Source organism: Anomaloglossus baeobatrachus, chromosome 6 (assembly GCF_048569485.1).
Source record: "Anomaloglossus baeobatrachus isolate aAnoBae1 chromosome 6, aAnoBae1.hap1, whole genome shotgun sequence".
In the NCBI taxonomy this organism is placed as follows: domain Eukaryota; kingdom Metazoa; phylum Chordata; class Amphibia; order Anura; family Aromobatidae; genus Anomaloglossus; species Anomaloglossus baeobatrachus.
In genome coordinates, this window is record NC_134358.1 from 215,521,265 (window position 1) to 215,540,199 (window position 18,935).

General features: G+C 41.3%; 1 protein-coding gene across 1 annotated transcript in view; it reads left to right on the top strand.

Annotated features, from left to right (window-relative positions):
• The window catches only part of LOC142243092 (cytidine monophosphate-N-acetylneuraminic acid hydroxylase-like), a 186,225-nt gene that overhangs the window by 105,033 nt on the left and 62,257 nt on the right, over positions 1 to 18,935 (top strand). The window contains exons 3-4 of the mRNA XM_075314674.1: positions 8,674 to 8,765; positions 11,056 to 11,165. Of these exons, the coding sequence (XP_075170789.1) occupies positions 8,674 to 8,765; positions 11,056 to 11,165 (202 nt within the window). The remainder of the gene's footprint in view (positions 1 to 8,673; positions 8,766 to 11,055; positions 11,166 to 18,935) is intronic.

Genomic DNA, 18,935 nt, shown 5'->3' on the forward strand with positions numbered 1-18,935 from the left:
AGGGAAGTCAGTGTGACTGTTTAGGTCAGATTAAAAAAAGGACGCAAAATGGGAATTAAAGCAGGACAATTATACTTACCAAGTTTTTCGTGCAGTTGTCATACTGCTTCTGAGTCTGCTCATTTAAGGTTATGCACATACACTGCTTCTCCCACCCACCATCTGTAACAGCGTCTGTGATTGGTTGCAGTCAGACTTCCGGCACCTAGGATTGGTTACCCTCACACTCGCAGTCTGGGTCTCCGAAGTGGATTGTAAAAATAAATAACTGGAAAAAATGATGTAGGGTCCCTCATATTCTGATACCTAGTGGAGATAAAGCATACAGCTGGAGGCTGCAGCCCCCAGCTGTGTGCATTATCTTGGCTGTGTATCAATATACCAGTGGCCCCATATGACGCTTCTATTAATTTTTTAAATAGACAATGTAAAAAAAGCATGTGGGCCCCCTAATTTTGATACCAAGCCAAGATAAGTCGGCCTAGACACTGTCGGCGTGTGGATCACTAAGTGTGGATCTATAAGTGTGCAAAAAATGAATTAGGCCACAAATCTAGATTATGCACTTATTCATTCATTCATTCATTCATCCATTCATTCATCATCATCTCTACTCTCCATCATCTAATTATCGTGTCTGCTCTCTTCACAGGTATGTCTGCCAACTACTCATCTTTTCCATGAATTGCCTGTCTTTGTGTACCCTGCTTTCTGTGCAATTGGTATGTCTGCCAACTACTCATCGTTTCCATGAATTGCATGTCTTTGTGTACCCTGCTTTCTGTGCAATTGGTATGTCTGCCAACTACTCATCTTTTCCATGAATTGCCTGTCTTTGTGTACCCTGCTTTCTGTGCAATTGGTATGTCTGCCAACTACTCATCTTTTCCATGAATTGCCTATCTTTGTGTACCCTGCTTTCTGTGCAATTGGTATGTCTGTAACTGAACACTCCATGAATCCCCATTCTCACTTTTCTTTATGACCCTCTGTTATCTATGCCTATGCTATCCAACAGCTGGGTTCAGCTTTGATTTAAGTAATTAAGAAAAGCACCATCCCCTCCCTTCTGTGATCCACCTCAGTGCCTTTCCAACCCTATATATATGTAGCACAATGGCGGCCTAGACACTGTCGGCGTGTGGATCACTAAGTGTGGACCTACAGTCATATGAAACAGTTTGGGCACCCCTATTAATGTTAACCTTTTTTCTTTATAACAATTTGGGTTTTTGCAACAGCTATTTCAGTTTCATATATCTAATAACTGATGGACTGAGTAATATTTCTGGATTGAAATGAGGTTTATTATACTAACAGAAAATGTGCAATCCGCAATTAAACAAAATTTGACCGGTGCAAAAGTATGGGCACCTCAACATAAAAGTGACATTAATATTTTGTAGATCCTCCTTTTGCAAAAATAACAGCCTCTAAGTCACTTCCTGTAGCTTTTAATGAGTTCCTGGATCCTGGATGAAGGTATATTTTACCATTCCTGTTTATAAAACAATTCCAGTTCAGTTAAGTTTGATGGTCGCTGAGCATGGACAGCACGCTTCAAATCATCCCACAGATTTTCAATGATATTCAGGTCTGGGGACTGGGATGGCTATTCCAGAACATTGTAATTGTTCCTCTGCATGAATGCCTGGGTAGATTTGGAGTGGTGTTTTGGATCATTGTCTTGCTGAAATATCCATCCCCTGCGTAACTTCAACTTCGTCACTGATTCTTGCACATTATTGTCAAGAATCTGCTGATACTGAGTTGAATCCATGCGACCCTCAACTTTAACAAGATTCCCGGTGCCGGCATTGGCCACACAGCCCCAAAGCATGATGGAACCTCCACCAAATCTTACTGTGGGTAGCAAGTGCTTTTCTTGGAATGCCGTGTTTCTTTGCCTCCATGCATAACGCCTTTTTGTATGACCAAACAACTCAAACTTTGTTTCGCCAGTCCACAGGTCCTTCTTCCAAAATGTAACTGGCTTGTCCAAATGTGCTTTTGCATACCTCAGGTGACTCTGTTTGTGGCGTGCTTGCAGAAACGGCTTCTTTCCCATACAGCTTCTCCTTGTGCAACGTGCGCTGTATTGTTGACCGATGCACATTGACACCATCTGCAGCAAGATGATGCTGCAGGTCTTTGGAAATGGTCTGTGCATTGTCCTTGACTGTTCTCCCCATTCTTCTTCTCTGCCTTTCTGATATTTTTCTTGGCCTGCCACTTTTGGGCTTAACAAGAACTGTACCTGTGTTCTTTCATTTCCTTACTATGTTGCTCACAGTGGAAACTGACCGTTTAAATCTCTGAGACAATTTTATGTATCCTTCCCCTGAACAACTATGTTGAATAATCTTTGTTTTCAGATCATTTGAGAGTTGTTTTGAGGAGCCCATGATGCCACTCTTCATAGGAAATTCAAATAGGAGAACAACTTGCAAGTGGCCACCTTAAATACCTTTTCTCATGATTGGATACACCTGCCTATGAAGTTCAAAGCTCAATGAGGTTACAAAACCAATTTAGTGCTTTAGTAAGTCAGTAAAAAGTAGTTAGGAGTGTTCAAATCAAGAAACTGATAAGGGTGCCCATACTTTTGCACCGGTCAAATTTTGTTTAAATGCGGATTGCACATTTTCTGTTAGTACAATAAACCTCATTTCAATCCAGAAATATTACTCAGTCCATCAGTTATTAGATATATGAAACTGAAATAGCTGTTGCAAAAACCCAAATTGTTATAAAGAAAAAAGGTTAACATTAATAGGGGTGCCCAAACTGTTTCATATGACTGTATAAGTGTGCAGAAAATGAATTAGGCCAGAATTGGGCCGGAAGGGACCGGAAGGTAACTGGATACATAGACTCTGAAAACAATGTTTGTGTGTGTTTTTACTTTCACTCCTATAATACTTCACTTTCTACTTTCTCCTCTAATCCCTACACCCGGTAATGAACTATTCATCTCTCCCTCCATGCTCCCCACCCATCTCACCCTCTCCTCAGATCGGTTCCTCCACTTTACACTCAGTGTCTCCAGACACACACGGCCACCTCATGACCTCTCCTGCTCCCACCTTCTAATACTCTCTCTGCTTCTCCTCACTGCTGGGGATATCTATCCAAATCCCGGTCCTCCGAACCACATCCCTATTGTCACATCTAACTGCCATCCACACTCTAACACTAATTTCCGCAACCCTTCAAACCTTATACATATTCACCCAGCCCCCGCTCCCCCAGTCCCACTAACAGGAGCTCTATGAAACGCTCGCTCTGTCTGCAATAAACTTTCCTACATCCATGATCTTTTCATCACTAATAAACTTTCCTTCCTCGCCATCACAAAAACCTGGCTTACCCTCTCTGACACTGCTTCTCCTGCTGCACTTTGTTATGGTGGTCTCCAACTCTCTCACACCCCCCGCCCCAGTAACAAGCATGGTGGAGGAGTTGGTTTGCTCCTGTCCGATCAATGCTCCATTACACCAATTCCACTACCACCCTCGGTTACTCTGCCCTCTTTTGAGGTGCACTCCGTACGACTCTACTCCCCTTCCAACCTCCAACTGGCTGTCATTTATTGCCCCCCAGGGCCAGCCACTGCCTTTTTTGACCATTTCACCACCTGGCTACTACATTTCCTTTCCACCGACATCCCCACCATCATCATGGGTGACTTTAACATCCCCATTGACTCTTCTCACTCATCTGTCTCTAAACTTCTAACACTCACTTCCTCCTTCGGCCTCACTCAATGGTCCTCTGCAGCTACTCACAAAGATGGCCACACTTTGGACCTCATCTTCACTCGCCTCTGTTTACTATCTAAACTCTCTAACTCGCCTCTCCCCCTATCTGACCACAACCTACTCACATTATCTTCCCTCTCTTCTCCAAGTACACAACCCCCCTCCACAAACTTTCACACCTCCGCAGAAATCTCAATCACCTTGACTTACACTCACTTTCTCAGTCCCTTCTCCCTCTCGAAGACATTGCTTCTTCACACGATGCAGATGCTGCTGCCACTTTATACAACACCACCATCTCTGCAGCTCTCGAATCAGCTGCCCCCCTCACACACACCAAAACCCGCACAATCAACAGACAACCCTGGCACATGAGTCAGACAAAAAAATTGAGACAGGCTTCCAGAATTGCTGAGCGCAGATGGAAGAGGTCTCACTCCACTGAGCACTTCGTTACATACAAATAAGATCTCACCACTTTCAAGTCTGCACTCACTGCTGCAAAACAAACCTACTTCTCATCCCTCATATCCTCTCTATCTCACAACCCTAAACAGCTATTCAACACTTTCAATTCTCTCCTCCATCCTCCAGCACCACCTCCGTCTCCTCTCATCTCAGCTGAAGACTTTGCCTCTTTCTTCAAGCAGAAGATTGACATCAGAGCAAGCTTTGGCCCACAATCACCACAGCCACTCCTCATAACTACTCAGCCTTCTTCCTCCAAATCCAGCTTCTCCCCCATGACAGAAGATCATCTTTCCACTCTACTCTCAAGATCACATCTCACAACCTGCCTGCTTGATCCACTCCCATCCCACCTCATCCCCAATCTCAACACAGTCTTCATCCCAACCCTAACCCATCTCTTCAATCTATCACTAACAACTGGTTTATTCTCTTCATGCTTTAAAAATGCCTCAATCACACCCATCCTCAAAAAGCCCTCCCTTGACCCTTCCTCTGTGTCATACTATCGCCCCATATCACTTTTCCCCTATGCCTCAAAACTACTGGAACAGCATGTCCATATTGAACTGTCCTCACACCTCTCTTCCTGCTCTCTCTTTGACTGGTTACAATCTGGCTTCCGACCCCATCGTTCCACTGAAACTGCCTTGACCAAAGTCACTAACGACCTACTCACCGCAAAAGCCAAGCGACACTACTCTGTCCTCATCCTCCTGGACCTGTCCTTCCACCTTTGACACAGTGGACCACTCCCTTCTACTACAAATTCTCTCATTTCTGGGCATCACAGACTTGACACTATCTTGGATCTCCTCATACTTAACCAAACGAACTTTCAGCGTCTCCCACTCTCACACCACTTCCTTATCTCGCCCCCTATCTGTCGTGTCCTCCAAGGTTCAGTTCTTGGACCCCTGCTGTTCTCCATTTACACCTTCGGCCTGGGACAGCTCATAGCGTTCCATGGCTTCCAGTATCATCTCTATGCTGATGATACACAGCTCTACCTCTCAGGACCTGACATCACCTCCCTACTAACCAGAATCCCACAATGTCTGTCTGCTATTTCATCCTTTTTCTCTGCTCGATCCCTAAAACTGAACATGGACAAAACAGAATTCATTGTCTTTCCTCCTCCTCACTCAACCCCCCTACCTGACTTATCCATCAATGTCAATGGCTTCTCACTTTCCCCAGTGCTACGTGCTCGCTGCCTGGGAGTATTCCTAGACTCTGATCTCTCTTTCAAGCCACACATCCAAGCCCTCTTCACCTCCTGCCGCCTCCAACTCAAAAATATTTCCCGGATCCGTACATTCCTTTCCCAAGAAGCTGCAAAAACCCTAGCACATGCCCTTATTATCTCCCGCCTGGATTATTGCAACCTCCTGCTCTGTGGCCTTCCTTCTAACAGTCTCACACCCCTACAATCTATTCTAAACTATGCTGCCCGGCTCATCCACCTGTCCCCACGCTACTCCCCGACCTCTCCTCTCTGCCAATCCCTTCACTGGCTTCCCATTGCCCAACGACTCCAGTTCAAAACACTAACCATGACATACAAAGCCATCCACAACCTGTCTCCTCCCTACATCTCTGACCTAGTGTCCCGGTACTTACCTGAATGTAACCTTCGATCCTCACAAGACCTCCTTCTCTACTCCCCTCTCATCTCCTCTTCCCACAATCGCATCCAAGATTTCTCCCGTGCCTCCCCCATACTCTGGAATGCTCTGCCTCAACACATCAGACTCTCGCCTACCTTGACAAGCTTCAAAAGGAACCTGAAGACCCACCTCTTCCGACAAGCCTGCAACAATCAACTCTATCCTAACCTACTGTATCCTCACCTATCCCTTGTAGACTGTGAGCCCTCACGGGTAGGGACCTCTATCCTCCTGTACCTGTCTGTGTCTTGTATTGTTTATGATTATTGTACTTGTCCCTATTGTGTATACTCCTTTCACATGTAAAGCGCCATGGAATTGATGGCGCTATAATAATAAACAATAATAATAAAGCAGATAGCTGAGGACTGGTATTCTCAGGCTGGGGAGGTCCATAGTTATTGGGCCCTCCCCAGCCTAAAAGTAGCAGATGTTAACTGCGGCTTAACCTGATTGCCCTGGTGCAGTGGCAATTAGCGTAATATAAGAGGTTAATGACAGCTTTGATTTGCCAAAAGATCACAACTGTTATCAAGCCCAAGGTTAGTAATAGAGAGACCCACGATTACTAATCATGTAAGTAAAAATAAACACAATACACTGAGAAATATTCTTTATTTAAAAGGAGAAAAAACACACTCTTCTCCAATTTATTAACCACTGAAACACACCAATAGTCAGGTCCGTCGTAATTTACAGCACGACGTCCCACAATGATCCCGGTCTGCTACATCTGAGGCTGTAGTGTGCAGTCACATTAGAAAATGTGAGAAAAGCACAGCAACGGTGCACATGGATAATCAGTCTATTGTGAAGTCAAGAGATCCCAGCACTCATTTGTAAAGCTAATTGCATTCTTTCTTAATTCACATCTGGACATTTCAGCCTCTCAAAGGCTTTCCACAACAGTCTCTTGAGTTCACTACATTAGAAACCGTGACTGATCACTGTGGCATTTGGAACAACTGACCAGGACGCAGCTGTGAGGGTGGTACTGTCAATGAGTTCACTTGGCTGTTCCCATGACACCCAGCTGTGACCTCAGGTGAACTCAATTCAGTGAACCCAGTGAACTCATCTCCGTTGAACTGTATGAACTCAGCTAAAATGAACTCAATGAATTAATTCCGGATTACCTGCTTAGTCTATGTGCGCTCGTTGAGTCTTTGGTTGCAGAAAATCTGCATCTACCATTTTTCTGCATGGAGATGCAGAACTGGTGCATACATTTTTGTAAGAAATTTCTGTACCAAATCTCCATCTCCTGGCAAAAAATTTGACAAAACCGTATCACATTTTTGGTGCGTTTTTCCACCGAGATGCAGATTTGGTGCAGAAATGTCCGGCATTGAGTTCCATGAGTTCACCTGAGTTTACAGCTGGGGGTCCTATGGTGCCCCAGCTGTGAATTCAGGTGAACTCATTGAACTCAGTGAACTTACCTCAGGTTAACTCATTGATCTCAAAGCCAGATTACCGTCTTAGGCTAAGTGTGCACGTTTATTTGGTTGCAGAAAAAAAATTGAGCTCAATGAGTTCACCGGAGGTAACTTCACTGAGTAACATGAGAAAAGCAAGTTGTGACCTCAGGCAAACTCACTGACGTCACTGCTTTCACAGCTGCAGCTCCGTCAGTTTGTCCTGGATGCAGCAGTGATCAGTCACATTTTATAATGTGACCACGCACTGTGATGTAGCAGAACCGGGATTATCTTGGGAAGTCATGGTGTGGATTACATCAGACCTGTAGGGGTGTTTAGAGCTTAATAAATTAGAGAGAGACAATATATTTTGTTTGGGTTTTTTTTTAAAAAAAAGGATTTTTTTGTGTTTTGTGTTTACTCCTTTTAGGGGTCATAGACCCCCACCCATTATTATAACATCAACCTTGATGACAGCTTTGATTTTTTTTTTCACAGCTGTCAATAGCCCCTTATATTACTCCGGTTGCCACCACTCTAGGGCAATGGAGATGAGCCAGTTAAACATCAGGATTGGCGCATCTGATGGATGCACCAATTCTGGGGCAGCTGTGGACTGCTATTTTTAGGTTGGGGAGAGCCCAATACCCATGGGCCTCCTCAGCCTGAAAATTCCAGACTCCTGCTGTCTGATTTATCTTGCTTGGCTATCACAATTTGGGGGGGTGCACACTGTTTTTTAAAATGATTTAAATTTATTTAAAACAAAGCCACATGAGGTCCCTCATAACCAATTACAGACATTGTCACAGACAGTGGGCGGGGGAAGCAATCAATATACATAACTTTTAATGGGCAGACCAAGAAGCAGTGACAGCCACATGGAAAGTAAATAAGTATAAGTATAATTCTCCCGCTTTAATCCCCATTTTGTTTTTTTTGCAGCCCCCTAGCCTTTAGTAACAAGAATTTATAACACTTAAGTATGGTTCCCATAGACAAATATGTGGTTCAGCGTCCTGGTCAAGTCCGGTCCCCAAAAGGACTTTTTTTTTCTTTTCTGGCAGGATTCACTGAACCCAAACATTTGCTGGTTCGCCCATCTCTGGTCCTGAAGTAATTAAGCTAGGTCTGTCCAATAGTGAATAATGCCTTTAAGCCTGACATATAGTGTATAGTGCACCCTTACTCTGTGAGACCTTTCAGTCACGCTCTTCTAAGCAACTTTTCCTTATTGTTGGAGCAATATTCATAATGTTTGTTCTAAGGTGATCCTTCATTTAATGTTTCTTATGTTTTAATTCAATAATTTTCATAACTGATTAATATACTTTTTTATATTTTGACATTTAGAACTGTGCGCTGTACAAAACACAACTGGAAGCTGAATGTTAGCACCATGAAATATGTCAACCCACCGGATAGTTTCTGCCAAGAGGAACTAGGTAATGATGTAGCTTTTTGTTCTGACCCAAAATCAGACTACGGGATCAGCAGTGAGACAACATATTAGGACTAGACCCTCTTAATCTCGAGCTCTCAGAAAAAAGAATGCACACTGGCTGTGAGCATAATAAATTCTGTTAATTGCCCTGTAAGCAGTTTTCTTATAACATTTAAAGACAAATTAATGGAAGTTACATCAGCCGCCCATTTCTCAGAAGTATGTCATGATAGCTTTTAGCTAGCATGCCTTGCCCAGTATACTATCCATTACTGTTTTCTAAAAACATTGCTTATGAGGTAAGAAAATATTGGACCAAATATAAAACCTTTACAAAATCTTAAACAAAATATGAGACTATTTAATATTAAACAAACTAAAGAACTGAGAAAAATATTAACCTTTATATCTAAGCAATAAAAGTAAAATAAAATTCTGTTGAGTATAGTAAACACAGGAAAATTCAAATAGCTTAAACTTTGTCTTTTAGCATTCCAGTTTTAGTTGTCCACACAGACTACTTCTGTGATGAGCACAGGGATACTTGGACTGAAATTAAGCCCTGGCATTGGAAATAATACCCCATCCCAATCATCTCCCCAACTCAATTTTTCAAAGAGGGGGACTGATAGTACTATCTCTATGCCAGTACAATATGCCTATAAAGAAGAAGAACATCATTTAAAGATGTTGCTAGAGAAAATTCACCTGTCCATGGAAATACAGCCTATGGCTCTCAGTTGAAGCTGCTGACTACTATGCAAGTGGGAGTAAGTTCAAATCTCGAAAAGGACCACATTTGAGGAAACCCCCCAAAATAGTGACAAAATAATGCTGTGAGGTCCTGAGTTGAAGGTAGAACTAGACAATCACAGCACATTTTGCGTGCTTCTCACAGTATTTCATTGAACCAAATTGGTGGAACTGTACTAGTTGCGTTACAAGTATACAAACTGTCGGAACTTGTAAATGGAGACTAATCCAAATGGTGTTTACCATATATTGGCCCATAATAACCAAATATTACACACTATTAGGATCTGGAAAGCTGAATTGTTTGCTGAAAATTTACACAGGTGTGCAATCATGGCTAAAAAATATTAAATTGACATAAATCTCTGTTTTCACAAAGTTTGCTGCTCAATTATTTTTAGATCTTTTATCCAAATGTCTCCATGGTTTCTTAAGTACAATTATAAGCTTCACGTAAGTTTTTAAACATTTATTGATAATACATTATAATGGAAGAGTGAACCTGATTATGGGGTGTTGTTGTACTTTTAGGCTTTAAAGGGAACTTGTCACCACTTTTTTCCCACATGAGCTGTGGCCACTACCTGGTCACAGGTTCCCTTTAATTTTATTTTCACTTTATTAACTAATTATAAAGCATATACTGTAGTGAAATAAGGTGTAAAAACAAGATGTAAAATACTACAACCAATCAGTTAATTGAAGCCAGCAGATCTTACTAGAATAGGGATATGTTTTATGACAGAATAATAAGTATAAATTAGTCAGACCAAGTCATGACCACACAGCAAAATTATCCCTGATAAAAGCCATTCTACTCTGGTCTTATGTTACATATTATGCTGTTACATACTGTACCTTTTACATTAAACATTGCCATATTAACATTTAAAAGAACATTGAATCAATAACAAATGTGAGACCAAACTATAAAATTAAAGTTTATTTAGAAATACATTAGTCAAATTTGATTTATAAGATAAAAAATAGATTTCTGTGGTTTAGCTAAATACAGTGGAACCTTGGAATACGACTAGCATAATTCGTTCTGGGTGTGTGCTTTTAAACCAAGTTATTCTTATAGCTCTCCCTAATATCTCCTAAACTTGCCCCAATTAGAGATGAGTGAACCCGTTCAGGTTCGGAGTTCAGGTGCTTTACGCACGCTGACCACTCAAGTGAGCATTGCTGTGCTCGGATACGCTCGCTGCTCAGCCCAGTGTGAGCTACTTGTAAGCTTGTAAGAACCGCAAGCGGCCATTGTCCATTTTGATTGTTAAAATTTTTAATAATACTTTTATATGCTTTTCTTTTGTACTCCAGTTACTTTTTGAATAGGACACCAAGGACAGTTTTTAATTACTATACATATTTTTGATGCAGCCCTAGTTATTGTTTACTCCACAGTGTTGTACGAGTTGGTTTGTTAGCATTTATGTACAATGCTAATTCACAATTTGCTGTTAAATTTTATACACGCCACCTACCTTATGTGAAATTATATATAACTTTTAAATATTACTCTTTTTATTGTTTAGTCATTGAAAAAGATGAAGAAGATAGTATTTCACTTGTGGAATTGAATCCCCCAAATCCTTGGGATACTGATCCAAAAATTCCAATAGATTTAGAAATTGGGGAACTTCAGGTAAAGTATCATGGTACAGTACAGGAAAACTTGTGTTTCAAAGTCACATACATATAGCATGTTGTACAGCTCCCAAAGTGTTACCACATTAAATGGATTTGCCACTTTTTGGAGCTTTTGTTTTTTTACTTAAATGAAATACATGTCTTTCAGGCTAAAATCATGTGTAGAATTTGGATTCATTTCACATTTCTTCTTTCTGTTTTTTTCAGGCTCTTTGTTTAATTGCACATTCATCTTTATGTGGTCTGTGGTCATAAATCAGTTGAAAGAAGTGCACAAAAAAAAAGGATTACAAAAAGAGATGAGTGGACCCGAACTTTAAAGTTTGTGTTCATACCAAACACAGACTTTAAAAAAAAAAAAAATCAGTGTCCAAGTTCAGGTGCTGTACGCACGCTGACCACTCAATCAAGCATCACTTTGCTCGGGTACACTTGATGCTCTGCCCAATGCAAAGTGTTTGTATGGCTCACACTAGGACTAAAATCAGCATTATCAGATGTAGTGTACAAAAAAAATACAAAAAACCTCCCTTCCCCGGAAGTGATCTGTTTGTGGCTGGCTGTATGTGGAAGGAGACCCGAACTGCCCAATCATTAAGATTCCGGTAAAGTTTGGGTCAGAATAGAACTTTATCTAAAGTCCAGCTGAAGCCACAGAACCCGAACTTCTATGGGTCCACTCATCTCTAGCTACAAACCTTCCTTTAAGGCCCTGTTACACACTACGATTTATCTGACGCTCTAAGTAGCGATGTGACACGCCCAGATCGTAGTTACGATTTGCCAAGATCGCACATAAGTCGTTTAGTAGTGGTCCCACGTACACATCTCACAAACGACGCAACATCGTTCAGCGATATATTGTTTGAACAAGGCAGTCGTGTGGATGTTGTTCGTCGTTGGCAGGGTGTCAAACGTAGCAATATGTCTGCTGTGTTCCAAACGACGAACAATATTTTGAAACTGAATGACGTGTCAACGATCAACGATTTTTAACCTATTTGCGATCGTTTGGAGTCGCACGTAGGTGTCATACGCAACGACGTCGCTAACGATGAAGGAAGTGCGTCACGGAAACCTTGACCCCCGACAACATATTGTCAGATAAATCGTAGCGTGTAACGGGGCCTTTAGACTCATACAGGAAAGCTGCTTTTATTGGAGGAGACTTATGGACAGGTCTGGTCACATGCTCCTCCACCAGCAGCCATTTTGTGGACCTAAGTGCTGGTCAGCTTTTGAAGAAAGTTGCACTAACAAAAGAAAGTGGGCGATCTCTTTACCTGAGCATCCATCAATGAGTCCACACTGTCTAACAGGAACATGTATAACTCTTCTATCTGTCTTTTTCTGAGTTTCTCCCAGCTGATTTATGACTACAGACTACGTTAAAGTTGAATGTTTTTTCCCACAAAAATCTTGTAAAAGCCAAATGATGCAAAATAGGTAATGAAATTCTAAAAATTACTTTTACTCACTAAATCATACAAGAATAAAAAATGTCCCCAGATATGGTGAATTCCTATTTTGATCACAGAATTGGTAGAAAGTTATTTGCATCAGTTTTCAGAGCTGAATGTTTCACCTAAAAAAATCCTCACTACCATTCTTACCAACACTTTATACAATACATGGACCAAAACCAGACATTTAATATATACTGTACATCAGAAAAAGGGAAACATTCCATCACTCTAGTGTATGTGAATAAGGTATAAAATTATCTTTTTTTCGTAGGACAGATTAAAAAATACAGTATATTCAGGTCTTGGAAAATAGGATTTATTTTTACGTGTTTTGAGCACGTTGTGTGCTCTTAGTCGTGGCATACAAAGCATATTCTTTACGATAAATATATAGTACAAATATACCAATCAAATTGGACCATGATTCAATAGCAATAATCAATTCATTAAGAGGAATCAGATGGAAATGCAACCATCAATCACATGGGAACTTCCATTTAGCAACGGCAATTTAATACAATGAAACATTAAAAAATGTGACATACTTATTCAACTAATGCATATATTTATGGTCAAAGAACATGTATAATTCATGGAGAAGCAATTATGCATAATTTAATAGGGCCGAAATAAATTTTGTTTTTTGTTTAAGCCAATAGGAACTCATTTTAAAAATCCAATGTGCTTCACAGCTGAAGATCTTACTGTGATTATCACCTCCACATGCAGATGGATTTACTCTTTCAATTCCCTGCATGAAGAAACCTGATAGATTGGAGTTATGAATAATGATGAAAGAGCACTAAAATGCTCGAGTACTCGGTACTCGAATGGAGCAGGTCAGACGCTCGGATGGGTTCAATTCGAATAATGATTATAATGGAAATCAATGGGAAACTCAAGCATTTATCTAGCAGACGCTCCCAAGAGGTCTGGAGGTGCAGTAAATTTGCTGTAATGGATTGAAACAGAGCTCAAATGGAATGGGAACACCATGGAGAAGACGCCTGGAAATATCTGACTCCCAGGTTTCTACTGGGAACAATGTTGTCAGAGTATTACAACACTTTTACGGAGTGAGAATAGAACATATGAAATCGATGTTAAAGTGGATTTTACTGAAAAAAAATGTTAGCAAACTTTATTTCCTGTATAATGAAATGTATATAAGGCAAATTAGAAAAGTGGAAAAAAACCTCCTCCGCCCCTTAAGCTATGTTCACTCATAGATTTTTTGCAATTTTTCATTGCTTTCAATGTTGAAAAACACTGCAAAAATGCTGAATGAACTGACATGCTGCTTCTTTCAAAAATTCACCGGTTTTCCATTTCAGTCAGGGAAAAAAACAATCGTGTGCATCAGATTGATAAAATCTCCTAACTTTTGCTAGTACTGTAAAAATCAGATCTTAATTTGCATAAATCTCATAAAAAAAATCACTGAAAAAAAATGCAACATGTGGCCATCTTTCACTGTATTTCACCGTATTTATTGAAAGGAGGGATTGCAATGCACAATGGAAGACACATAAGTGGGGTTTACACGCTGCGACATCGCTAGCATCGGCTAGCGATGTCGAGTGCGATAGCACCCGCCCCCGTCGTAAGTGCGATATTGTGTGATCGCTGCCGTAGCGACCATTATCGCTACGGCAGCGTCACACACACATACCTGCTCTGCGACGTCACTCTGGCCGGCGAACCGCCTCCTTGCTGAAGGGGCGGTTCGTGCGGCGTCACAGCGACGTCACACGGCAGGCGTCCAATAGGAGCGGAGGGGCGGAGATGAGCGGTGGAGGCAGGTAAGGAGATGTTCATCGCTCCTGCGGTGTCACACACAGTGATGTGTGGTGCCGCATGAACAAGGAACAACATCGCTAATAAGCACTTAACGATTTTTTGTTTCAGGACGACCTCTCCTCGGCAAACGATTTTGACCGCTTTTGCAATCGTTTAAGGTCGCTCAAAAGTGTCACACGCTGCGATCTCGTTAATGAAGCCGGATGTGCGTCACAAGCACCGTGACCTCAACGATAATTCATTAACGATATCGTAGTGTGTAAACCCCGCTATAGAGGAGGTCCCTAGAAAACCATTTTTGCCCATTATTAAGGAGTGGGACTCCTGGACTTGGAAAGCCTTTGTACAAAGTGCAAGGGCTGAAAAACATTTACCCTGGGGAGTATACATATGTATATGTAAAATAATTTTTGAGGTAGGCCTCTGAAAATTATGAAGGAGTGCATCATACACACCCTTGAAAGTTTTAAGACAAGGTTGCATGATCACCATTGATATGGTGGAGGAGGAGGAGGACGACAACATAAAAAGAACTCATGAACCATATACCCTTGTTAGTGTGGGAAAGACTGCATGGGATTACCCCTGAAAAAGAAATATTTAATTGACTTTTTGTTCCACTGCTGTCATTTCGTATGGTTGAGAAGTCTGGGCCAATCCAGGACTTGTTCATTTTGATAAGTCAGCCTGTCAGCACTTTCAGTCGGTAAGAGGATACCCCTATCAGTTATTATGCCCCCCGTGGCTCTAAACACATGCTCAGACTGAACGCTAGAAGCAGGCAAGACCAGCACCTCCAAGGCGTAAATGGATAGTTCATGCCATATGTCTAGCTTGTGTACCCAATATTTGTATGACACAGAAAAATCATGGAGGATGCTGGTATGGTTGGCTAGTTACTACTTCATCTTTCAAAACTTTTCCCTTGTTGTTGGACTACACAGTGCAAAAATGATCCCAGATCTTTGATAGTGTTCCCCTGCTTCTAATGGACCTGATGTGTGTCTCCCTCAGATTTCTTCTTTTGTTGCCTAAGGAACAATGACCTCTGCCACCAGTATTGTTAGATGTGAATTTTGGGGCTAATAGTTCGATTATAGCCTTCTGGTATTGCACCATTTTACTAACGCACTCCACTGCAAGAAGAAGAGATTGAAAGTTTTCCTTGTAGCCTAGGTCAAGAAGGGTGAACAACCAGTAATCAGTGTTGGCCAAAATGTGTATTATACAAGGGTCATGGGTAAGGCAGTGGAACATCAAGTCAGCCATGTCTTCCTGCTCCTCTTCATGCAATCCATGCTGAAAAGACAAGAAGCTGGTGTTGGTAGTACTCTCTGTACAACAGGCAACCATCTCCTTTTCCTCCTCCCACCTCTCAGTCTCCTACTCTTCATTTTCACCCAATCTGTGGACATATCGCACACTAGTCTGTGAGCTGGCACTTGCAAGCACTGCTGCAGCACTGCTAGACGAGCAGCAGCTATAGCTGATTTGTGGAAATAGGTGCACATGTGGTGTACCTTCACAAGTAGCTCAGGCAAATCTGAACCATTAAGTTGAGCACATGGACTAGGCATGGTATGTGTGAAAGCGTGCCATGTTTCAGAGCTGTCACCAGGTTACAGCCATTATCACACACGATCATGCCTGATTGAAGGTTCAGCGGTGAGAGCCACAGATCTGTCTCATCTGTTAGACCTTTCAACAACTCTGCAGGAGTGTGATGTTTGTCACTTAAATAAAATAGTTTCAGCAGAGCCTGTTGCTGCTTCACTGAAGCCGTGCTTCCAGCTTTCCACTGATATGGGCAACAATTCAAAGATGGAGGGGTGGGACAGGGTGCAGTAACTGTTTTAGGAGATAGATGAAACCCTGATGGAACTAAGACCCACAGTCCTAGGCGTTGGTAGCATGCTAGCTGTTCCCGATTCTGACTAGGTCCTGACCTTTAAAAGTCTCACCTAGTGTGCCATCAGAGAAATGAAACATCCCTGGCCACAAGCACTTGTCCACATGACCATGGTTAAGTGGATCTTCCGAGTAACTGCGTTGGTTAGATCATGGGTGATGTTATGGGACACATGCTTGTGTAAGATGGGGATGGCAAATTGGGAGAAATAGTGGCAGCTGAGGACAGAGTACCAAGGGATGACCACTGCAATAAGGTTGCAACTCAGTGTCTACAAGCTGAAATGTCAAAATTTCAAAGGCAAGCAGCCTGAAAATGTGGCTGTTTGTGTTTGGGCCTGTCGATGGGTGGTTGCATATTTCTGCTTGCGTTTCAAGGCCTGTAGTAGGAAAAGCTGAATGCTGCTCTTGGACAAATAAGTGGCCTTGTTTGCTGATGGTTTTGCAAATGTGCAACAACAGGTGCATGGTAGGAGGCATCTGCGCCTGCATCCTGGAAAGGGGATTAGCAAGCACGTAGCACAGGGGGTGATGAAGTGGTGTCACCAATTGTAGACACAGGCATTTGGCCCACCTACTGGGCTGGTAGGATGACATGTACCTTAGCATGCTGGTGGTGGTCAGCCTGGTAGTGATCAGGCCCCTGCTGATCATTGTACCGCACAGGTTGCAAATCACCATTTCCTTTTCGTCCGCATTTTCTGTAAAAAAGTGCCAGACCGAGGAATACCTTACCTTTGGCCTGAGATCTTGCCACGTAATGTGTGTGTTCTGGGGAATAGTTACCAGCCTTCTCCCTCTGGCCACCTCACTGCCTCTTCCCCTGCCTGCTGCGGTCCTGCAGATCCTTGTCCCTCTGTGCTCTTTTCCTTGCTCTGCTTGCACCATCCCAGGTTCTGTCAGTGACTTCATCATCCACAACCTTGTCTTCCAGTTCCGAACCAATTTCAAAAATTCCTCTCGATCATTAGTATAATTGCTATGCATGTTGAGAAACCATTTCAATGGCAATAACGGCAGATCATGTGGAATAGAAGAATACAGTGAAACTATATCAGCCCTAATCCAGTAATATTTTTTGTCCAAATGAAAATCATTAAAAGCTGTAAGAAAATGTGTAGTTTTTTTTAAATGGCCAGCGATAGGGCTGATCATTGGCTTCAATAAGCTATTCACCCATTCACACGGGTTTTCATTATACACCCCATTCCCACCATGAATGAATGAAAAAGGGAAATACCTCCGCAACATGGAGACTACATGTTTGTCTTCAATTGTCCGATATGGCCGTTTCATTGATGACTCACTCATCATATTGAATGACGATGAGGCCACCATACCAGCCATAATGGATTATTTCAATTTCAGTTGTTTAAATTAAATCTTTCATTTACCTTTTTAATCTCAAATCAATTATTAATTTTTTGGATTTGAATTTAACAAGTGACTTTCAATCGAATAAAATAAATAAAATAATTTCCTTGCCATATTTCAAACCTACAGCTGGAAATACCATTTTGCACGCAAAATCGTGTTATCCAAAACACGTACCGTAATTGTTCCATTTGATGAGTTCACCAGATTGAAACACAATTGTTCTGATCATGAGAGTTATTTAAAGGAATGTACTAAATGGAAGAACATTTGTCTGTAAGAGGTTATCCTAGATGGACCGTTGATCGGACCAGAAATACTGATTCATCCAAAAAAACGCAGTTCTCTATTAGAATACAAAAATAAAAATAGAAAAATAATTTTTTTTCACTGAAAATAGTTTTTTAACTTCATTCAGTAATATTTTTTTTTCTGTTTTGCAATATCATATAGAAATTCTCCCGATTTTTATGAAGATCCTGTATTCACTAAAATTCTAGAAGCAGGCATTAGTATGTTTCCAAAAGAGCCAAAACAATAGGAGATATATTGTCTTCTAGTCAGGGAAAACTTCGGCTAATGTAACTTGGATGCAACAAAAGGTCCCCTATAAATATGGACATACTGTAGAACTTTCTTTTCTTTTTCTAATGATAAAACCTATGTCATACATCAATATATTAATTGAAAGACTTCTTTCATAATTTACCTGCCTTAATGTAATATATGTAAGCTACAGTAAATAGGATGTGCTACTGGCCCATTAAAAAGCAGAACTAGGAGACATCTGTCAGATATTGAAAATAAAGCCCAAAATGTTTCAGTAATTTCACGTCATTTTACAACAGTTCATAACTCTAATCCATCAGGTTTTTCCATGCAGGGAATTTAAAGGGCTAATCCACTTGAATGCAGAGGATATCATCGCAGCAAGCTTTTCAGCCGTGACGTCCATTGGATTTTTAAAATGAACAACAGAGTTCCTTTTGGTTTAATCAAAAAGCTAAATTTATTTCTGTCCTATTACATAGTTACATAATTACTTAGGTTGAAAAAAGACCCTAGGTCCATCTAGTTCAACCTTCCTCCACCAATTCTATATTTGGTCACTAAGTCATTTATAACCAACAATGTTACAATGTTGTGTGTAGTGAGGAAATCATCCAGCCCTTTTTTAAAAGCTGTTATAGTCTCTGCCATTACTACCTCTTGTGGTA